Source organism: Leopardus geoffroyi, chromosome D2 (assembly GCF_018350155.1).
Source record: "Leopardus geoffroyi isolate Oge1 chromosome D2, O.geoffroyi_Oge1_pat1.0, whole genome shotgun sequence".
Classification (NCBI taxonomy): Eukaryota; Metazoa; Chordata; class Mammalia; order Carnivora; family Felidae; genus Leopardus; species Leopardus geoffroyi.
This window is the reverse complement of record NC_059334.1, coordinates 17,987,942-18,011,356: the sequence shown is the minus strand read 5'-3', so window position 1 is coordinate 18,011,356 and position 23,415 is coordinate 17,987,942. Positions and strand designations below refer to the sequence as shown.

Genomic DNA, 23,415 nt, shown 5'->3' with positions numbered 1-23,415 from the left:
TATTAAAGCACGTTCTTCAACTTCAAAGCTTGTTTTCTCCCCTTCCGATCGAAGGGAAACACACATTTTCACATTTTGCCCTCGACACCGTTCCCGCTCTATGGAGAGGTCAGATCCAGGCAGTGATGTGAGGAACGCGTTCTAAAATTTGGAGATAGGACGTGAAAAGGTAATGAACGTGGCGGCAGCGGGAGGAGGTGGGGACTAGCCCAGCATGTGACCAGGCGGAGTCTGGGGTGCAAGCAGCAGCCACAGACAGGGCATCGGAGACATGCATCGGAGAAGGTCAAGGATGAGGACATACGGGTAAGAGTCCAGAGTGCACAGGTGCAATGAAATCCCAAGAGTGGCTGAGCTGGGGATCCCCAGCATTTGGGGTGGGGGGGAGGCGGCCACGGGCAAGGGGCTCCCAGAGAAACACAGAAAGGGAGGGTCAGAGAAGGAGAATGAGAAGAGAGAGGTAAAGGGGTCAAACGCGTTAAGGAGGAGGAAATGATCCAGAGGTCCCACAACCTAGCTGAAGAAATCCTGGATCTGTTTTTGTGGCATTACAATTCCCCCGAGCTTAGTGGCCTAAACAATACCCATTCATTAGCTCGCACTTCTGTGGATCGGAAGTGCGGGCGTGGCACGGGGGAGTTTTCTGCTCCTGGTGTCACAAGGCCGCAATCAGTGTGTCAGCCGGCTGTGTTCTCAAGCTGGCAGTTGGGATCCTCCTTCGGGCTCACTCAGCTTGTTCCCTTGTGGCTGGAGGACTGAGGTCCTGTTTCCCTGCCAGCCGTGAGCGTGAGCGGGGACTGCCTTCAGCTCCCCCGGGCCACCTGCGCCCCTTACCACGTGGCCCCTCCACCTTCAAAGCCTGCCTTGCAAACCATCCCTCGGGATGAATCCCTCCCTGCAAAAATCTCTTCGCTGGGAAGAGGCCGTTTCCTTTAAAAGGCTCACCTAATTATGTCAGACCCACCAGGATAATTGCCTTTTTCAGATCAGCTGATTTGGGACCATAATTATACCCACAAAATCAAAACTCCCTCGGCAATGCCTGGACTAGTGTTTGAGTGGAGAAGGTATGTGCATACCAGGGGCGGGAATCTCTTGAGCGTCTTAAGAGTTGTGCCTACTACCCACATATTAACTTCAAGAGCAGCATTTCTAAAAACAAAAAACAAAAGCATCATTTCTAAGGCTCCCAAGACCTCCGACACCGTAGCCGATAGACGGAGTGCTGGCCTATGTTATTAAGACCAGCAGAATGGAGGGGCGCCTGGGAGGCTCAGTCAGTCAAGTGTCTGCCTCGGTTTTGGCTCAGGTCATGATCTTATGGTTCATGGGTTCGAGCCCCGCATCAGGCTCTGCACGGACAGCGTGGAACCTGCTTGGAATTCTCAATCTCTCTCTCTCTCTCTCCCCCTCTCTCTCTGCACCTCCCTTGCTCGCTTGTTCTCTCTCTCAAAATAAATAAACATTAAAAAAAAAAAAAAAAGACCAGCAGAGTGGAGATGATGTTGGCTTTATTCTGGAAGACAGACTGATCTCAACATACAATGTGTGGACCAACAACACTATCTTCCTTACATTCAAACCCCCCGTTACTGGGGACAGACCACTCGTCACCCCTGGGAATGTTAAGCTGGTACAATCTTTTTGCAGGGTGATTCTGTAGCATGAACGAAAAATGTGAGCCGAAGTAAAAACCAGTAAAAACCTGCTATTTTACTGATAGGTTCCACTTTTGGAGATTAAATCTAACACAACAATCAGAAACGCAGATTAGATCTAATGTAACAATCAGAAATGCACCCAAGGGCCTGCCTATATATATATACGTATACGTATGTATATATATACATATATATATACGTGTGTATACATTTATATATATGTGTGTGTGTGTGTGTGTGTGTGTGTATATACACACACACACATATATATATAAAATGTATACATTTTATTTATATATATAAATGTGTGTGTGTGTATATATATATATATATACACACACACACACACACACACACGTATATATAACCATGTATCTCAGAATTTTTTTTGATGTTTATTTATTTTTGAGAGACAGACCGAGTGTGAGGGGGGGTGCAGAGAGAGAGAAGGAGACCCATAATCCGAAACAGGCTCCAGGCTCTGAGCCGTCAACTCAAAGCCCGACATGGGGCTCGAACCCATGAGCCGTGAGATCATGACCTGAGCCAAAGTTGGACGCTCAACCGACTGAGCCACCCAGGCGCCCCAGAATATTTTTTATAACGGCAAAAAAAATTAGCAACAACCTAATTACTCACACGAAAAGGAGGCTGATTAAAATTACTATCCGTCGGTATAATGGAATCCAGTGCAATGTCTTTTAAAATCATGATCTACAAAAATTATTTAATAACATAGTAAAAAGGTCCACGATACCCTTCTAATTAAGTATCTACATTATAAAATGGGGTGCGTGTGTGTTTACATAAATATGTTGACTGCATCCTCAAGTGGCTATCTCTATACGTTGGTATCACAGACATTTTGAAATGTTTACGTTTTGGGATGCTAAACTATAATTTCATCACAAACAGACAAAATATAACTACAGAAGAACTTCCCTATTGGGGTCACTCACGCACAGGTGCATTTGGAACTCGCAGGATTTGTTCCCCAAGACAACCCGGATCTAAGTTAGTGGCTGTTGACATTATACAGGTGTTAGTTTCAGGTATACTGATCACCACGAGAAGTGTAATCACCACGTGTTACCATCCAAAAATTACACTATTACTGACCATATTCCTATGCTGTACTTTTTCATCCCCACGACTTATTTTATAACTGGAAGTTTGTACCTTTTTTTTTTTTTTTTTTAGTTTACTTTAAGAGAGAGAGAGAGAGAAAGCGTGAGCACAAGTGGGGAAGTGCAGAGACAGGGGGAGAGTCCCAAGCAGGTTGTCCACTCTCAGCACAGAGTCCGATGCGGGACTCGAACTTGCGAACTATGAGATCCTGACCTGAGCCGAAACCAAGAGACGCTTAACCGACTGAGCCGCCCAGGTGCCCGGCAGTTTGTACCTCTTAATCTCCCTCCGCCATATCTATCCCCCCACGGCCCCCAGCATGAGCTTACTTTTAAAGTGATTACAGGGGCACCTGGGTGGCCGGTTGAGCGTCCGACTTTGGCTCAGGTCATGATGGCGTGGCCCGTGGGTTCAAGCCCCACATCGGGTTCTGTGCTGACAGCTCAGAGCCTGGAGCCTGCTCCGGATTCTGTGTCTCCCTCTCTATCTCTACCCGTCCCCCGCTCATGCACTGTCGCCGTCTCTCAAAAATAAACAAACATTAAAAAAAATAAACTGATTATATACTAGGATCTACATTTAAATAAGTAACATAAAAAATGTAACTTCAAAAGTCCCAGTCAAGGGGCACAATTTATTTTTTTAATATGAAATTTATTGCCAAATCGGTTTCCACACAACACCCGGTGCTCATCCCAACAGGTTCAAGGGGCACAATTTAGAAGGAACTGTCAGCTGGGCAGTTAAAACCTGGCCAAGAGAGGAAGGGCCCAGCCTCACAGGTGCTGCTTGTCCGACGGGCCCTCTGGTCCAGTATCCCACTGGCCTGGGTTTGCTTGGACTGAATTACTTCAGGTGGTCAGAGATATCAATTCAGACTCCTTAGCTGAACGAATAAATCGGTAATTCTATGAAAAAACCCCAGAGCCTCCAATGGAATCTCATCCCAACTCCACCACTGCTGTGACGGCTGAAGACACACACATGAGTTGTGTCCGGAGCTGCGAGCCTGCCCTAAAGATCAGTAATCTGAGAAAGGCAGCATCGCTGGAGACCCACACATCCACTCCTACACTGTGCCGGGCACTTTCCGTAAGAGCCTCCGAGAGGCAGCGCCGGAGGAAAGAGCCTTCATTTAGATGTGTAATTGCAGGCTGGTGTGGCTCCCAAGAGGTCCCGTCTCTCCCTGGACACATGTGGAGACAGCATCATTACACTGAAATAGTCCCAGCAGCACGGAGAGCACAGGGCACTGCCCGCCCCTGGGAATGTGAATTTGCTGCAGACCCTTTACTATCTGAGCCACGAGCTTGTCTGACAAAGGTCTTTAGGGCAGAAAACTGTTATGTTTTCATTGCCAAGCTTTTCATTTTCTCCTAACAAAAGTTTTTCTTGCTCCTAGGACTTAACTAACTTTCAGATATATACAGGAAGAAAAGAAAAGAAAATTGGTCTATACACGGCAGGACGCTTTGCCCCGGGATGCGACTACTAATGTGGCATGTTTTAAATTGTCACCACAACGGAAAGGGCCTTAGGAAACCACCTTGGGGGACACACGTAACACGTAACTGTCTCAGCCTGCTTCTGAAAAGGCCTCAAGACCTGGAGAAGGGGGGCCCAGCTCTCCTGCCCCACCCCCACCGCGCCTTCTCAGCACACCGGTGACAGCTATAACGACGGATGGATTCAGAGCTCGTTACGACGCCCCCACGAAGCTGTCACTGGGATTCTGGCACTCTCCCCGTCTCGGGGAGAACCTGGTTCATCTCTGCTGGTCTTGATCACTGGCCCTACTTCTTTTCCAGAACAGAAGAGAATCAGGCTTCCCCTGTTGCCGTTGCGTATCTGTAGGAGCACGGCATCTCCGGGGACTGGGAAGTCACTCAGGATCGGGGTCTGTGATCCTTTGTTCGAACCTCCAATTGACAAGCTGTGCTTGGAGAGGGTGGAGGGTGGACTCCTCATGGGGTCGGGGGGGGGGGGTGGGGGGAGGGAGCAGTGCGGGAGGGCATGGTATGCACTGGCTGAAATTATGCAGAATGACCTTATGGAGATGTGGGACACCCCGGGGGTTGGGCGGGGGACAGCCACTGGTGTCCGTAAAATTGAAGTGATATTCCCTTACCAGGGGAGGAACGGGGCCTACTGCAAGGAGACGGTGAAGGCATCAGTGCTGGGTTTGATGGGCTGGGGCTCTGCCGTTTACTGGCTTGTGTGGTTTGGGGCCAGTAACTTAATTGCACTGAGCCTTGGTTTCCTCATTTGTAAGGATCATAATACGCTATGAACCTCGCTCTATGCGCGCGCTCTACGCCCCCTAGGCACGTGTGGCTGGTTTTATTTAACCGAAATTAAGTAAAATGAAAAATGCAATTCCTCAGTCACACCCGTCGCATTTCAAGTTCTCAACAGTCACGTGGGCTGGTAGCCGCTGTCATGGAAAGTCCGACTGGACGATGCTGCCTTAGGTCACCCTCGGTTTGTTTAGCCCGGTTATTTTCCAGCAAAGTCTGCCACCCGCCCCCTTATTGCCGCCTCGTGCTACCAATTTTCTCTCACGTGGCCTCTTACCTCGACTGCGGCGGGGAAAGGCCCGTGCGCCAAGGTGGTTCTTCTCTAACTGTGCGCCTTCAGCACAACTGACCCTTGCAAGAAACTCGCTTTTGTTTCATTCCAAAGCACAAATCTCGGGGAGGCTTGCGGGGAGGGGGGGTGGGGGGCGGGGGCTAGCATCCTGTGGGTCTTTGCACCCGTTCACTTCCGTGTGGTTGTAGAGTCTAAGCTCCTTGCGGAGAAAGCCAGGGTTCAGTCTGGTCCGGTCAGTGCCTGATGCACGTATAGGGCCACTTGATATTTACTGTCACCTCTGAACCCCTACACGGTGAGGAGGGCAGGGCAAAGTAACCCCACTCAGGAAGACTGAGGAGGAGATGATTCTCAGCCACTTGCTCAAGGACACTCAGAGATGATGTGACAGATGTCTCGCACCCCAGCCAATTCCACCCTGTGACATAACCACCTCCAAGGTGGCCAGGACAGAAGAGCGCGTCCCCAGCGCGCACAAGGAAACAGATGGACGAGGGCCCTGTGCTGCCCGGTTTTTGACTCCAGAAGCAAAATCCACTCCAGTTAATTAATCCCACTCTGATCCTGGCATTTCGAGCGAATCCTGTTAAAACACTAAAAATCAAATAAGAAGAGACACCCCTTCCTGCAAGTTCCTCAAGTCCTTTCCACGTGAAAAACAGGTCTCAAACTAAGGGAGATGGGGGACAGTTGATGCTAAAACCATCAATGAAACAACAAGCAAGCTGGGTAAGAGAAGAGATGCGAGGTTTTTGTCTCACGTGAGAAAATTCCCCCAGGCAGCCTGGCGGTTAAGAAGGTGGGGTCTGGGGGCACCTGGGTGGCGCAGTCAGTTAAGCGTCCGACTTCAGCCAGGTCACGATCTCGCGGTCCGTGAGTTCGAGCCCCGCGTCGGGCTCTGGGCTGATGGCTCAGAGCCTGGAGCCTGTTTCCGATTCTGTGTCTCCCTCTCCCTCTGCCCCTCCCCCGTTCATGCTCTGTCTCTCTCTGTCCCAAAAATAAATAAACGTGGAAAAAAAAGAAAACTTAAAAAAAAAAAAAAAAAAAAAAAAAAAGAAGGTGGGGTCTGGGGCCGGAAAGGCCGGGTTTAATCCCAGGTCTAGCGCTTTATGGCTGACCCCTTGGGCGAGGTAGCTTCCCTCCCTGTGCCTCAGTTCCTCACCGTGGAAGGGGCAGGAACACTGCCTGAGTCGTAAGGTTGTGGTGAAGAGAAAGCAAGTAAAGCCAGTAAAGGGCCTGGGCAGAGAGCCTGGCACCGAAGCAAAGTACCCTTTCCGGAAGCCCTGAGGTGGCCATCGTCGTGAATCCACACATCGGGCTGAAGGGAGGAGAGACACTTTCAGATCAGCTGGTCCAACAACACAGGGTAGAGGACCTCCTTCGGAGCACCCCTCACCGATGCGCATCGGGGCGCTGCCTGGACACGTTTAGAGACATACAGGGGGTGGGAACCAGGGGCCCTTTCATCTGGAAGATTCTATCTTGAATTCTGGCTTCTGAAGCCCGTCCACCTCCAGTGAATGTTAGTTCACTCAGCAGGAGACCACGGCTTGTCATTTAGAACGGCTCTGTCCCTGCTCAGCACAGCAGTCACTCAACCCCCTGAGGACTGTCTGGCCTCTCCACTTTGGGCAGAGCATCCCTGTGTCCCTTAAAGCTCACGGACAGCGCACTCGGCAGGCATTTGGTGCCCTGCCGCCCCCTTCTTGGGGCTCTCCTGCCTGCCAACATCCTCACGGGGAACCCCAGGTCTCACACTGCAGAGGCAGGTGGCTAGATCGACACATTCAAATAAGGGAAATCTGCTCTTTTTGAGTATACCATTTTTAAAAAAAAATTTTTTTAATGTTTATTTATTTATTTTGAGAGACAGAGACAGAGCATGAGCAGGGGAGGAGCAGAGAGAGAGAGACACACAGAATCCGAAGGAGGCTCCAGGCTCCGAGCTGTCAGCACAGAGCCCGACGCGGGGCTCGAACTCACAAACTGTGAGATCATGACCTGAGCCGAAGCCGGATGCTCAGCCGACTGAGCCACCCAGGCGCCCCTACCGTTTTTTTTGTTTTTTGTTTTTTTTTTTAAATTAGTAGACCCTTGCTTTCCTCAAAGAATCTCACGGGTCAACATAACATTAACTAAAGCGTTGGCCAGTTTTTTCCCCGTTGGATTCCCAATTCTTCTGACGGAGTAGACAGAACAACACTCTGCACGGACAGTCTCCTTCTGACCCCACACAAAGGCCACAAGGCTTCCAAGAGGAGCTAACTTAATGTCTCAGACTAAGGAATCCCAACCTCTCAATGACAGGACTGACTGTCCCCTGAAACTGGAAGTCTCATCGTCTGTATGAATCTCCTCAGTCTCCCCCGCTCACGGGGTAAGTGGGGCCCGTCCCCTTGGCTGGAGCCCTTTCTTAGAGACCCTCTGCAAACGGCCTCGGCTAGAGGGCGTGTTGGGGCTAGGGACAGTTCTTGGCCGGCCTGCGACATGGGACACAGAGTATACACCCTGGAGCGCCCCATAAGCCTCTAACCTGGAAACGGCGGTGGCTGTACCGAAAAAAGAAGGCATTCGCTGCGGTCTCATGTGGTTGCAACGTGTCTGGGACCCCAGGGGCAGCTATGTGTCAGGATTTTCGGGATCTCGCTTTATAAACGATCCCTGCCTGCTCCTTCCACTGCTCTTGAAACCTGGAGTCGAAAAGCCTCCGGATCCTCCACGAGACCGGAGTACGTGCCGGGGTGCGGGCTCGCGAGGGCGAAAACGGGCCTCCCTGAGCCTCGACGGGTGTCCGCTGCAGAGACGGAATGGGCGCTCGAAAGGGGACTCACGGAAATCCTTTCCATTTAGACACCCGTATGTGAGGGAAGAGAACGCCCCGCGCCGGGCTGTTCTCTCTTCCTCCCTTCCTCAGAGGGCCCTGGGGAGCAGGACGCAGGCTCCAGACAGGCCACAGTGCGGGGGGACCGCCAGCCCACAGCCTCTCAGCCTTGGGTCTTGGGGCAAACGACTTACTGTCTGGGAGCTTGGGTCTTCCCCCGTGTACTGCTCAGAGTGTCGTATTAGGCTCAGCGGGCGCCCCTCAGGGCCAGGCCTGCGGTGAGTGACATTGGCTCCTGTCCCAGCCCTTCCACCCGCTGCCTTCTGCGCGGGCACATCACACGCCCTGCTCTGTCCGCCTCGGGGAGCCTTTCCTGGCCCCCAGGTGCCCTGCCATGGCCCCCAAAACGTTGTACGCACATTTCTAATGCTGCACCTGTCACGCTGTATTTACGAGTGGTTTTAATGCATCTGTCTCTCCGACTAGACCGTTCACCTCTACACCAGGGGGACTGCAGGAAAACCCTCGGCAGTAGAACCAGTTGGAGGTAGGTGTGTGTGTGTGTGTGTGTGTGTGTGTGTGTGTGTGTGTGTATCACTTCTCTCCATTAAGAGAGATGGGTATTTATTTTAAGGAATTGGCTCACATGATTAGAGAGGCATGGTAAGTCCAGTAGAACAGGCTGGTGAGCCAGAAGACCCAGGAAAAAGTTGCAGGTCAAATCCAAAGGCACTTTTCTGGCAGATTTCCCTCTTCTTTAATGTAGGTCAGGTTCCCCCCCGCCCCCCCCCCCCACGTTAAGGCCTTTGACTGATTAGATGAGGCCCACCCCTTACAGAGAGTTATCTACTTTACTCAAGAGTCTAGCCATCTGTTAATCTCATCCAAAACACACCTTCACAGAAACATCAAGAATAGTGTTGGGCCACAAATCTCCGTACTGTGGCCTGGCCAAACGGACACATAAAATGAATCATCACGACCTCTGAGCCCTGCTGATGTCAGGGGGTAAAACCAGAAAGGCCGGAGTCAGGAAGGGAGTGAGGTAGAGCGGGCACCCCCCCCCCCACCCCAGCACCTCGCACCCTGCAGAGCTGACGACAGACCGCCCTGGGAGCCGTACAAGTGCCGGAAAGTGCCAGAAAGTGCCGCTTCCGCCTGGAATGCAGACAGATGGCAGTGGGGCCGAGGATTACGAAGCACAGCCACTGTCCTGATCACTCGGCTGTAAATGGGGCTCCACAGGCCCAGCAGCTGGAGACTGGGGCCAAGCTGCCCAGAGGGAGCGTGATGAGCTTGGAGAGACAGTGCCGAATGTGCCAGATCTCTGAGAAGGCAGGACTGGGCCTCCACGTCCCAGTGCTGGGCCCAGTGCTGCAGGTAACAGGTTCTCGCGAAGTATCTATCCAAAGAACTGAATGTTCCCGAGGAGGGGTTGCACAGAGTGAACCTCCCTCCCCTGTCCCCAGGGAGCCTCACTGCAAAGGACACTACTGAGGTAGCACGGGCCACCAGAGGCTGTGCAGAGACAGAGGGCCCAGGCTGCACATCCAGAGTAAATCCTGCTGTGGGACAGGTCCATTCTGGCAACTGCCCGAAGCCTGTGCTCAAGCCCACTCGGGTCTGGGGTCCAGCTGGAGATCCCAGCCCCAGGCTGAGCTGAGGGTCCCCCGAGCCCGCAGGGAGACTAGGATGGTCCTTCTGAGCAGATATGTTGGCCTGAAGCACATGCACTTTCCCTGCTGGGACAAAGGGATGCTCAACTGAATCTTCCCATGAATCCTCCTCTGGCTCAGGGGGAGAAGGGAGGGCAAGACCCCTGTGCCTGGGGCCTGGGGCCACAGCCAGGCAGGCAGGGGCAGCGAGGCGGGGTCAGCCGTGACCGCAGGGCCGGCGGGCCTGACAGCTAGAAGAAGGTATCCCGAACAGCGCGGCCGGAGAAAACAGCCGGAGCCGGGATCTGTCCCTCGGTTGCCACATCCGGTGTTCGCCGGCCCCCACCTCCTCCTTTTGTGCAGTCCGCACCCTGGCCGATCCCGGCAGGCGAACACCTCACACCTCCCTGTAGCGGAGCTCGGCCACCACTTCTGAAACCCGTGTCAGCACCTGCCTGGACCACGGCAGAGCCAGGGAGCAGGTGGCAATGCCGGCTCGAAGGGCCGCCCGCACTCCTGACCAAGCGTAATTTAAGCAGCTGGCTGTTGATGGCCTGTGAAGAAGGCTTCCTCAATACAGGGCAGTAGGACAGACACCTGGCAGGTCGGGGGTGGGAGGGGGCTTCCCGGACCGGTTCCCGAGAGAGATGGCGGTCACCTCGTGTGCCCCACTCCTTTGGTGAAGTCTCTGGCCGACGCTGTCAGGGCCCGAGCCTTGATCAGTGTTTGCTGCTGTTAACTGAACCAGAAGGGCCGGATAGGACAGGAAGGGCGGGCAGGGAGGTGCCGGCCGCCCCAGTGAGGGGGGAGCAGCCCTGCCGGAGCTTCTGGGGAAGGCCCACGAGGAGGGGGAGTGAGCCGGCTCATCAGTCACTGCGAGAACCGTCTTCCCTTGGCCTCCCTGGGCCCAGCCCGGGGCTCACCTGGATGATGAAGCCGGTGGAAGAACACTGCCTGACCCAGAGGCTGAATTTCCGCTTTTTCCTCTTTCGCAGTTCCCGCTCTGTGCACGTGGCGATGAACACAGGGTCCTCGTCAATCAGGGGTTCGTGTAGCACCTGCCAGGAACGAGGGAGCAGAGAAGCTGAGCTCGGGGGGGGGGGGTCATCAGATTTGGGCTCAATCCTAGTCTCTGCCTTTGACCAGCTGTGTGACCTTGGCTAAGTCACGTTTCCTTTCTGATCCTGGGTCTCCTCATCTATAAAAGGGTAGCAGTTTCAATATTTACGCCAGCGATTTGGGGAGAACTAAGTAAGAAGCCATAGGCAAGGCACTTAGCACAGGCCCTGACATATAGTAGGTATTTAGTAAATGGAAATTTGAAAAAGTAACTGAAGGGGCGCCTGGGTGGCTCAGTCGGTTAAGTGTCTGCGTTCAGCTCAGGTCATGATCTCACAGGCCATGAGTTCGAGCCCCGCACCGGGTTCTGTGCTGACAGCTCGGAGCCTGGAGCCTGCTTCAGATTCTGTGTCTCCCTCTCTCTCTCTCAAAAATACATAAACATTAAAAAAAAAAAAAAAAAACTTAAAAAAAATTTTTTTAATCTTATTTTTGAGAGAGAGAGAGAGACAGAGAGAGAGAGACAGAGCATGAGTGGGGGGAGGGGCAGAGAGAGAGGGAGACAGGGAATCCGAAGCAGGCTCCGGGCTCCGAGCTGTCAGCACAGAGTCCGACGCGGGGCTCGAACCCACGAACTGTCAGATCAAGACCTGGGCTGAAGTGAGACACTTAACCCACTGAGCCACCTAGGTGCCCCCCAAAAAACTTTTTTTCTTAAATACAAATAAAAAAAATAAAAAGTAACTTAATTTTTATTTTATATATTTATAAGATACACATTTAATCTCTATATTTATATATGTTAAATACATTTATAATCATCTTATTACAATAATATTATTATTATTATTATTATTAGTGGCCGAAGGTCCCCAGGGCAAACTCTCACTTGGGGGAGGGATCTCCAGCAGGGGCCCTGACCTCTAGCTAGACATGCCCACCTGTCTTCAGGAAACACCTCTCCCCTGCTGGGCAGCCCCAACCGCTAAAAAGTTCTTTCCCTCACGGACTCAAAATTTACCTACATTCTATGTGAGCCTATTGATCTGCCTTCTGTCCCTGTGAGAAACAAAGGAAAACACACACTATTTCTGCAGGTATTCCAGACCGTGCTCATGTTGGCCCACAACCTCCTCGTATCCCAGGCCGAACAATCTCTCTTTAAAATCCGCCCCTGACGTGAATCTGACACCTGTGGCCTTGTGGCCGACACCCAGCCTCTGGCTCTCCTCCACATCGTCACGTCCTTCCAGACGCGGGATTCCCGAGGCGATGTTTACACTTATCTCACCTATTTCTATTTCTTTATGACATGCTTATTACGATGTGTTCAATGACAAGACTCTAAGGTAGAAAGAAATGGGATAACAAAAACGCGCTCCAAGGAGTGCGCAAAGTCTTGCGTCTTTCAAAGCTAAAGCTTTTGGGAGGAGACTTTTGGCTCGATTTAGGAATCTGCTACACGTCTCCCCCAAGTCCAAGGTCAAGCTCAACTGTGAATCGGGGGGGTGTGGCTGAATTTCATCGAAATGAAGACTGTGGGAAGCGACAGGATTCCAAGAACCCTCCCCAGTGCCCTAGATGAGGGGCCAGTAAACGACGCTGGAGTCTGGCCCACCACCTGTTGTAACTAAGGTTTTATTGGGACCCGCCATGGTCACTCACTCACATATTGTCAACGGCTGCTCCTGGACTCCAACGCCAAACCGACAAGATGCATCGGGGACCGTATGGCTCGCACAGTCTAACGTACCGACTGTCTGGCCATTGGCAGAAAAAGTGTACCAACTCGTTCTCCACCGGTGCTTTGGGACCTTTAGTGAACAAACTAGTTACCCGGGATCCTACCGACGGGTGAATTCTGATTTAGTGGGTTTGGGGCAGGGCCGGAGTTTCTGCGTTGCTGACAAGTTCCCAGGTGACGTCAGAACACGGTCTGACAAGGGCAGACTGGAGGACGCTACTTATCAACTGCGATTTGGACGCTATCCTCTCCACCTCCCATCAGTGCTACCTGGAATTCCATTTAAAACAGCAACAGAGGGGCGCCTGGGTGGCGCAGTCGGTTAAGCGTCCCGACTTCAGCCAGGTCACGATCTCGCGGTCTGTGAGTTCGAGCCCCGGGTCAGGCTCTGGGCTGATGGCTCAGAGCCTGGAGCCTGTTTCCGATTCTGTGTCTCCCTCTCTCTCTGCCCCTCCCCCGTTCATGCTCTGTCTCTCTCTGTCCCAAAAATAAATAAACGTTGAAAAAAATAAAAATAAATAAAAATAAATAAAAAATAAAACAGCAACAGGCTGGAAGGGTTCCGTGTGGCCCCCTTCAGTTTTTCTGTTGTTGGACGCATGTGGACGTTACGCCTGGCCCTGCCCGTCTTACGCTTATGAACGGGAGGGCTGAAGAGGCTGCCGGCCACGGGCCCTCACGCCTTGCTGACTCTGTGGGCTCATAAAATATTCAAAACCCCATTTGGAGCCACTGTAGCAAAATGGACACCCCCCCCCCCACCACCACTGTGGTGCTCCATTTGAGCAAAGGGGGAATGGGGAAAAGGGCAGAAAGGAGTCCTTTCGCTGCCTGTGTATTCCCTGCTCCATCAGGCCTACTGGAGAAGCGTGTCCTACTCACCCCCTCCGAAGCCACAGTACAGAAAACTGCCCTCTCTCCCTCATCTTCGGAAAGCCAGCGTACCTCTAGTTCGTGTGCGTTTACCTAAACTCAGGGGTGCGTTGATATTTCATCGCATGCCTCACCAAAGCAACCTCTGCGTGAAAACTACCCATGCCGGAAAACCACTTCTCTCTCCGCCGGGCTGCCCACCGGCCAGCATCTCTCCGCTCCCCAAATGTACTTCCTGAGTCCCCTTTTGAGCATGACAAGCTCATTTGGGGGCGTGGCAGTCGGTTAGGGGAGAGGAAAGGCAAAGCATCCATTTATTTACTTGTATAATCCCTCCCTGAAAATATCCTCCTACGGAACCTGTCCCCCACTTTTGAGGACATGAAGCATCTCTCTGTTTGGCACTCGGGTATACGCACGCGTGTGGACAGGCGTGCGTGGGTTACCGGTAGACTGAGAGCCGTCAGCTTTCTGAAGGCTCTGCGAAAGCTTCAACTCATCCTGGAGGGTCGCAATTTGCTGGAAGGGAAAGGCTCCAGAGATGGCGGGGCAGAGGGCGCGTGTCGGGGGTAGAGTATGTGTGAGGGAGCAGGATGTGGAAGGGACGCTTGGCAGCCAGGAGCAGAACCACCCACACGTGCTGGAGAACTGTTCCAACCGCCCTCAGCAGGCAGAGTGTAGACCCTTCAGAGGGGCCCTGAGGCTCTGGGGTGCCAGATGGCCAAACTCACTGTGCCATCACCTTCTATCCAAATGAACGTTCCAGAGCCCAAGCAGGGACTTTTCACGGAGCAGAAAAGCTGGAAAACCAGGACACCTTTACAGTTTCTAGCATCTTCGGACATCCAGATGGCTAACAGACACATGGAAAGATGCTCAGCATCACTCATCACCAGGGAAATGCAAATCCGAACCTCAGTGAGATACCACCTGACACCTGTCAGAAAGGCTAGCATGAACAACTCAGGCCACCACAGATGTTGGCGAGGATGCGGAGAAAGAGGATCTCTTTTGCACGGTCGGTGGCGATGCAAGCTGGGGCGGCCACTCTGGAAAACAGCGTGGAGGTCCCTCCAAAAACTAAAAATAGAGCTACCCTATGACCCAGCGACTGCACGACTAGGTATTTATGCAAAGGGTACAAGACTGCTGATTCAAAGGGGCGCATGCACTCACCCCAATGTTTACAGCTGCGCTATCGACAATAGCCAGAGTATGGAAAGAGCCCAGATGTCCATCGACGGATGAATGAAGAATGTGGTGAATATATACAGTGGAGTATTACTCGGCGATCAAAAAGAACGAAAGCCTGCCATTTGCAGCAACGTGAATGGAAGCAGAGTGTATTGTGCTAAGTGAAATGAGTCAGTCAGAGAAAGACAACCGTATGATTTTGCTCATATGTGGAATTTAAGAAACAAACAGATGGACACAGGAAATGGAAGGAAAAATAAGATAAAAACCGAGAGGGAGACAAACCATGAGATACAGAGAACAAACTGAGGGCTGCTGGCAGGCTGGCAGGGGGCGGGGGCGGGGGGGGGCAAATGGGGGATGGGCATTAGGGAGGGCACTTGCTGGGATGTGCTCTGGGTGCTATATGTAAGGGATGAATCGCTAAATTCTACTCCTGAAACCATTATTACGCTAGATGTTAACTAAGGGGGACTTAAATAAAAGTTTTTAAAAAAGAAAGAAATTCTAGCTTCTTCAGTCAAGGAGGACAGGAAGCCTCTCCAGGAGGCAGATGCATTGCTGAGAAGAGAAGCAGTGTGGGAGCCAAGCATACTGTGGCGGATGCTGGAGGTCAGGGGAAGACGCCCCTCACCCCGGCAGGCCCGTGGGACGGAAGGTCCTGCCCCGCACAGCAAGGCCAGCGCTTTCCAGGGCACGCAGGGTCCAGCTGCTTCTCTGCAAAGGAAGGGGGTACAAGGACTTATAGGAGCCCCCAGCTAACAGGAAGACCTAATCATGTTCAAAATCAATCACACGCTGCAGTTTATGATTTCATCCCCCTCGGCTGACCTTCTCGTGCCTACGGACACAGAGCTGGCTCAACGGTGCCCACAGTCAGGAGAAGGCAGAAGGAGAGGAAAATGCCATCTGATTATCAGCCAACGGGAAAACGGATCCGAGGGCCCTGGGACGTTCCCTCATGCCTCGGGTTCCTGTCCTTTGGGCGGAGCGTACTGGGTGTTCTGTTTGCCCCCAAGACCCACTTTCCACCCCTCCTACGCCTTTCCACCCCTCTTATAAACCACACCCCATCCAGGCCTCTGTTCCCGGCGTTGGGTCTGTTTGGCCAACCTGGAGGCCTGAGCGAGAGGAGGAGGAGGCCCCCTGCCTGCCCGTGCCCTCACCTCTGGGCTCCGAGGCCCACACCCTCTCCTTGGCCCGTGGCTGCTACCAGTCCTCTCACATCCCTGCACCCTGACCACACGCCATCCACAGTCCCCCGCGTCCGGTCGTCCTCAACTGCCCTTCTAGAACACGGGACTCGTTTCCTGCTGGGATCCTGACCAACACAAAAGGCACTAGATACCAAGATCGTAGCAAAAAGAAGACACAACCTCACAAACACAAAGGTAAACACGAAAATCAAATACAAAGGATATGTTAAAAAAAAAAAAAAAAAAGGAAAAAAGGAGAGAGGGAAAAAACCCTCCAACACGCCCAAGGAGCCCTTCCCCAAAGGAAGACTTATCTTGGGACTCTCTTCTTTCTCTCGGCCTCGCCAGCCCGGAAACAAAGAACAGATGTGGGGGCAAGAATAAAGGGAACGTTGTCCCCGGGCTCTCAGTGGTCTCCTGGCTGCGCACCTGAACCACGCAAGGGAGGAAGGCCGAGCTGCCCGAGCGGGTTGCCGTCTAGCCACTGCTGGCTCGGGAAGGTGCCAGGCCCCCTCAGGGCACCCATGCCTGGGCTGGGAAGGGACAGGCCTATAATCTCAGAATTGGCTGGGAAGGGACAGGCCTATAATCTCAGAATTGGCTGGGAAGGGGCAGGCCTATAATCTCAGAATTGGCTGGGAAGGGACAGGCCTATAATCTCAGAATTGGCTGGGAAGGGGCAGGCCTATAATCTCAGAATTGGCTGGGAAGGGACAGGCCTATAATCTCAGAATTGGCTGGGAAGGGACAGGCCTATAATCTCAGAATTGGCTGGGAAGGGGCAGGCCTATAATCTCAGAATTGGCTGGGAAGGGGCAGGCCTATAATCTCAGAATTGGCTGGGAAGGGGCAGGCCTATAATCTCAGAATTGGCTGGGAAGGGGCAGGCCTATAATCTCAGAATTGGCTAGCGGGCACCACAGTGTGCCCCAAGCCACCCCGGGCTCCAGAGACACACGCGCACATGGTGACCGCCCCGGGCACAGGTCTCAGGGTATCCGATCCTGCAGTTTCAGAAGGCAGACAGCACGAGGCCGGTTCACAGCAGCACACAACACACATGAATATAACCCTGGCTAAGGCTGGCCTGATCCCGGGACTAGAAGGATCTTCAGCAACCTTATCTGGCAGCTGTTAAATAGCAATCATCCAAGCAGCCGGCTGTTTGGTTCTTGAGAGATACTCAGCCCACAGCTTCCTCCAGGGGCTCTTCGAATGTCTGGCCCCAAGGATGGTCAGAATACTGTATATTACCCCTTGCATCCAGCCGGACGGGCCCCAGTTTGGTTCATTTTCAACCAAGCAAATATTTAGCGCAGCAAAAACGAATGTGCCCGGCCCTGTATTTGGTCCTGCAGGGCCTGTTGAGGGCAGGGCCTGCATCCCCAAAGGATCCCACCTCCTGTTTGGAAGGTCAGAGACACAACTGGGGAAAAGAAAGACTGGCACTCGGCTGCCCTATAAATAGTGGGCGGGGGGGGGGGGGTAGGAAAGCGGGAACCACCACGCTCCATGCACTGGGCCCAGGAGACTCGGTAAGTCTGCTAAGGCAGAGAGAAGAGGGAAGAGCTTTCTCAGCGTCGGGAAGAGCTTTCTCAGCGTCAGAAAGAGCATCACAAACACCTGGAAATCATAACGAGCCCAGCACATTCACAGCACAGCAGGGGGAACGCTTCCAGAAATTGTTTTAAGGCTCCCACAGACCTGAAATAGAGTGAGATCTTCCCCCACAAAAACCCTGTGATTTTCAGCCGCGCAGAGAAAAAGGCAAGATACAGAGACAGGGAAGGAGAGAACGTCGAAAAGAATTTGAGGTTTATGAAGAAGGCCCTTGGAGGAAACGCACGAGGAAGAGTGGGTAGATGGATGGCTACTCAAAGGTATAAATAAAAATGACGTCAACTTTGGTTTCCACACTGCACAGGCCAAAAGGAACTGGGCTCACGTGGGCCGAACACGTCCTAAAGTTTTGGTTAGAGGCAGCTCAGGAATGAGCTGCCTCCTCAGTTTGCGAGGCCAGCAGAGCAGTTTGGAGGACGATTCCAGAACGCCTATCTCACCACAGCCAAGTGTACTGGCCACAGGTCGACACCAGAAGGCAGCCGCTCAGGAACTGAGGGCACACAGAGCCTTCTAGAACCAGTTAGGGAAGTTGGGGTGGTGTCAGGGGGCCCTAACAGACCTGGGGCTCTATGGAACCCTGATCCAGAGGCCCCGCTGGTGACAGTGTGCCAGGTGGACCCCCCGCCCCCCACCTGAGTGACTCCGGGTTACCTGCAGGGCGACTGAGATCCGGCCTCCTGGCCTCCTTCCCTCTGCCACCTACGAGGCTTCGGCCCTTTCCACCACCAACCCGGGAGTACATCCCTACTCAGAGAACACAGGAAAGTGAACCATCAGAGGTTCTTCTTAATCTAAGAATGTTGGGGCGCCCAGGTGGCTCAGTTGTTAAACATCCGACTTCCGCTCAGGCCGTGATCTCACGGTTTGCGGGTTCAAGCCCTGCGCTGGGCCCTGTGCTGACAGTGTGGAGCCTGCTTGGGATTCTCTCTCTCCCTCTCTCTGCCCCCTCCCCAACTCGTGCTTTCTTTCTCTCAAAAGAAATAAACTTAAAAATATATATATAAGAAACGTCCGAGCCTGGAAAACACGCAATTTGGAAAGAAAGCGCCATTACGGGGAGGGGGGCAGGCAGCGGCAGAACCCCGCTCTCTGAGGAGGGCGGAAGGCAGGACCGGGGCGGGGGGGGGGGGGGGCGGTCCCGGGGCACCCCCGCGGCCGATCTCACCTGGGTTTGGGAAGGCCTGAAGGCAGAGTCGAAGCCGTTCTGCAGGGAGTCGAGGAAGGGCTGGACCTTGTAGAGGCCGTGCGTGGTCTGGCTGGAGCGGAAGGCCACCACGTGGAAGTACTTGAGGATCTTCTCGAAGCGGGCCTGGCTCATGACCAGGGCGAGGCTCCTGTTGCTGTAGAAGCCGCCGCTCCAGATGCTGAGGACCGACTCGCAGTGGGAGATGCTGGTGGAGATCATGTAGCCCAGGAACGCCTTCATCTCCGTCAGCGTCACCTCGGCCCAGGCGCCGTCGCTGCCGAAGCGCTCCTGGAACTTCTTGGCGTACATGTTCGTCTGCACCACCATGTTCTTGAGCACGTTGTCGGGGACAAAGAGCTGGAAGAAGTCCATAGCACTGGCGCTGGGGGGCATCTTTCGGGTTGGACCTAAAACGAAGGCAGGCCGGGGGTTCATTGCCGCAACCACCACCGCAGCGTGCACCCTGCCCCCCGCCCCCGCCCAGCGCAGCTGGCTGGCCTGAGCCCCTACCCACCCCCGCCATGAACTTCGGTCCCCTTCCCTGGACAGCGGCACGCGCGCCCCCTGCCGCCCGGGCCCCGCACCTGCAGGTCCTCCCTCCACCGTGCACCCCGGGCCCCGCGTTCTTCCCTGTCCAGTAAATTCAGAGAAAGGGACGCGCGAGCCGTGGGAAAAGACCCACGCAAGGGCACACTGAACTTAACACAGGAGCTCCGCCGTGGCTTTCTGCCTTTCGTTTCGCTTTCTTGTAAATTGACTTCTGTAAGTAAGAATGCCTTCACCCCTCCGGGCCTGAAAATTTCCACCCAGGAGAGGCTGCAATGTTTACTTCCTGGTGCTCTCCACGTGGCAATTTGGAATTTATCGGTGAATACATCTGAAGGGGCTTGTTCAGATAATTTCACCAATGTAATAAAAAGCTCACAGTTTTGGGGCGCCTGGGTGGCTCAGTCGGTTGAGCGTCCAACTTCCGCTCAGGTCGTGATCTCACAGCTCCCGAGTTCGAGCCCGGCGTCAGGCTCTGTGCTGACAGCTCATAGCCTGGAGCCTGCTCCGGATTCTGTGCCTCCTTCTCTCTCTGCCCCAACCCACTCGCACTCTGTCTCTCTCAAAAATAAATAAACATTAAAAAGAAAAAATTTTAAAAAAAAATCTCACAGTTTTGACTAATGCAGGGACAGCGTTCTGAACTACATACACACACATCCACCCATAAGAGATACGGCTTCCAATCCCAGTGTCTTAAGTCAGGCTAACAGGATGTAGAGGTTTGTAGGAGACAGGCTTTTTTTATTTAAAAAAAAAATTTTTTTTAAGTAATCTCTACACCCAACTTTGGGGCTTGAACTCCCAACCGGAGACCCCGAGTCCACCGACCGACGGAGCCAGCCAAGTGCCCCCTGAGGAGACCAGCTTTGCAATTTCTAATCAAAGCCGGGCACGCTCTTCAGAATTTTAACCAACCCCCCTAAACCTTTCTCTACTACTGATGTAGGCAGTCTCTGAAAAACACGTTTTTTCGCAGCAAAATAAGACAATGTACACCCAACCGCCCAGGTTTCAGATCGGATAGAGTGGGGAGGTGAAACCCTGAATTTACATCTAGCTAAATGCACAGTCTTAGATAAATTCCCTCTTTCCCACGAGGAAAGCGGAACACCTGCTTCGCAAGGCTGTTGTGAAAACCTAGAGACCTTTACTGAGATGTTATCAGCAGAAATCCACTGCCCTGGGCTCTGGGCTTGGGAATGCTCAATTGCTCTCATGTTGTAGAAAAAAACCCTGAAGCCCGGAGAGTGAAGTGACCACCATACTCACTGTCACCAACCAGTTACTGGAAGGGCACCAGGCGGTCCTGGTGCCACTGGCACCTAACTGCTCTCGGAGCAGGTGGCCCTGGCTGCAGGGACAGCGAGGCCAGGAGACAGCGGGGGCCCCGGTGAGTAAGAGCGGCCTGCGGCCTACAGCCCCACACCCACTCTTTAGTGGAAATCATCTTATTTCAGCGAAGCCTTGCACCCTCCGGTGGGTGAAGCCATAAATTATTCAGGGGTAGCTCTCAAAGAGGAGAAAAACCAGCATTTTAATTGCTACATCATGCTGAGTGAGCAGAATGGAATTTTCTCTTCCAAAAGTTATCTTTAAAGCAATTTTGCCTCCCGGGCTATTTCGCAATGAATTCTCCCAGCAAACTCCGCCCTGGCCAACTGTTTAATGAAGAAACGGGGAAGTAGCTGGCTCCCTCTTATCTGTTTAGTTTGGATTTACAAGCATCCTCCACTGCCTGTCTCAGCTGTTCTGATTCTTCGTATTGGAAAGTGTTGGCACAGACCAGTCCCTGGGAAGGGATGGAGGGAAGGAGGGAGGGAGAAAATGCTATTCAGTAGATTCAACCCATATCGCCAACCTTATAATAGGGCTATTTAATAATATGGCTCTGGGGGTGGGCAGCACCCCCAGCCAAGACAAGACTCTCTTACATTTGATTCATTCACAGGAGCTTTTCCGGCTATTACCCCACGTGATCCTTACAAGATCCTCGTGAAGCCTCGTCCCCTTTTGCAGGGAAGGAAACAGAAGCTCAGAAGTATAGGGATCCAGCCCAAGGTCACTCACTTGTAAGCGCCTTATCGTTGGGGCGACCGTCTTCCCACCTGGCCCAGCACCAGTCTGAGAGCACCTGCTGCTGCTGTAATTATTAACGCGCCACTTCTGCTCTCGAGAGTGGACAAGAAGAGATGTGGCTGTCCTGCACACAGTGCATACACATGGCTTAAGCCAGGTGCATGGTCCTCAACCCCCCCCCCCCCCCCGAGCTCCCTCTACCTCTGGCATGCACACATTTCACGGTGGGCCATGTAGGGTTACAATGCACAGCCAGAAGGAATTCTGAAGGGGAAAAAAATGCAAAGGCGGCATGGAAGTGGGGGTGGGGGTGGGGGCAGGGTGGTAGGAAGGACCTGTAGTGCCCGAGTTTACCTTCGGGTCTGCCGAAGGGAGACAGGGCTCTGTGTGTTGATGACGCATGACCAGGCTATTAACTCATATAGTCATCTCCCGGCCAGGGGAGGCCGGTGCTCTCCCCACCTCCCTGCCCCACCATGTCACCAAGTCACTCTTCAGGGCTTGCTTCAACCATCGACCACCTGGTTCCTTCAGCCCCCCGGGGATCACCTGCTCCCTCAATCCCAGGATGCCACAGCAGGCCCACGGGCCCAGGGTAGCATTAAGAATGGTCCAGTGATGCTCAGATTCCCTGAAGAGATTCCCCCCCACCCTGAACCACTACCCCAAGGTAGAAACCGACCCCCTCTTTCCAGGAGCGACATCTACAAAAGCAGATGTCCTGTTCAGGGGGTGGACTGTAACGCAAGGGCAGTTAGCAGAAACCACTTATTCCGAGAACACTCACGGGTGTCGTATGGATCCTAGGAAGAGAGGAGTAAGACCCAGTGCTCTCTCCCCAGGAAGTTCTCGGTGTAGGGACAGGAGCAGGCAGCAGACAGTGACCAGTGATGTCAGGCTTGGGGGAGGCCGGTGCTCACAAGAGGGACCCCGAGTCCAGATCCTGGGAGTGGGGGCGAGGGGTAATGGACGAGCCGCGTGAGACGGCTCTCGAGACTGGCGGCTGCAAAGGGGTGGCGGCCGGGAGGTTACAGAAGATCTCAGGCACTGAGAACATCTCCCGCAAAGGCCCTGAGTTTAGCAGACTGTGCAAGAGAGAAGGCTGGCTGCAGGCACTGGGGGGCAGGGCCCGGACTCCCCGCAGCGAGGCGAGAAGGGCTGTGAGCGCTGCGGATCGTGCTCCCGCTTTAGGGGGAATCATTACAGGTGGTGTGGGGGGAGGGCCTGGGGCTGTTCCTGAAGCCAGCGAGCACCGGGGGGACCTGAGGGGTGGCCACACGGCTTCCCCTCCTGGCTCCCTCACCTCTACGCACGGCGCCGTGCTCAGTTTCCATACAGGTGTGCTGGGCAGGGGGAGCGGACTGCGGGCAAGCCAGGTACCGGAGGCGGCCTGAACCCTGGGGCCTCATCAATTTGTCATTTCCACTTGAACCAGAGCATCTTACAACACACGTGTCCAGGCTGAAACTCCAGATGCCTCACTGTCCTCTCCCGTTTTGCTCCTCCCCGCCAGCCCCCCCCCCCCCCCCAGACACCAAAACCACCACGGGTTCCTCTGCTGCCGGCGCCCCGCATCCCGCCCATCCTCGCGTCCTGCTGCTAGAGTGTGTGATCAGCCACCCATTGCTCTGACCCAGGCAGCCACCACCCCTGGCCTAGAAGGCAAAAACGGTCTCCGCCCAAAGGATTCACAGCAACAGGAAAAATCGTTAAAAGAATATAAACCAGGTCGCTACAGTCCCCTGCTGAATTCAAACACTCCCGGGACTTGCCACCGCGTTAAAGCGAACCCACATTCCTGACCAAGCGCTCGGGGCCTGAAGGGGCGGGTCACAGCTACCCACCCCCATCCCAGGCCGCTCTCCAAGGGCAGCTGAGCACAAGGGGTGCAGGCAGGGCTGGGGTCAGGGCCGGGCTCTGGCACGCTCCTTCCACCCCAGGGCCTGCACCCACGCAGACCCGTCCGCAGGAAGCAAGCCTTCCTTGATGAAGCCCCCAACCACAGAGAGCCGGTCCTGCCCATCCCCATCCAGACCGCACTTCCTTCCTGCATTTATCAGA

The 23,415-nt window shown here is 53.5% G+C and overlaps 1 protein-coding gene across 4 annotated transcripts in view; it reads right to left on the bottom strand.

Moving 5' to 3' along the window:
- PGBD5 (piggyBac transposable element derived 5) overlaps positions 1-23,415 on the bottom strand; it is a 108,635-nt gene that overhangs the window by 13,622 nt on the left and 71,598 nt on the right. For 3 of the 4 annotated variants that reach the window (XM_045437406.1, XM_045437405.1, XM_045437407.1), the window contains exons 2-3: positions 18,709-19,136; positions 10,778-10,912 (exon numbers count right to left, since the gene is read on the bottom strand). In XM_045437406.1, coding sequence (XP_045293362.1) covers positions 10,778-10,912; positions 18,709-19,136 — 563 coding nt within the window. Of the gene's footprint in view, positions 1-10,777; positions 10,913-18,708; positions 19,137-22,141; positions 22,337-23,415 lie in introns of those variants that run through there. The other variant, XM_045437408.1, reaches the window with a different exon arrangement.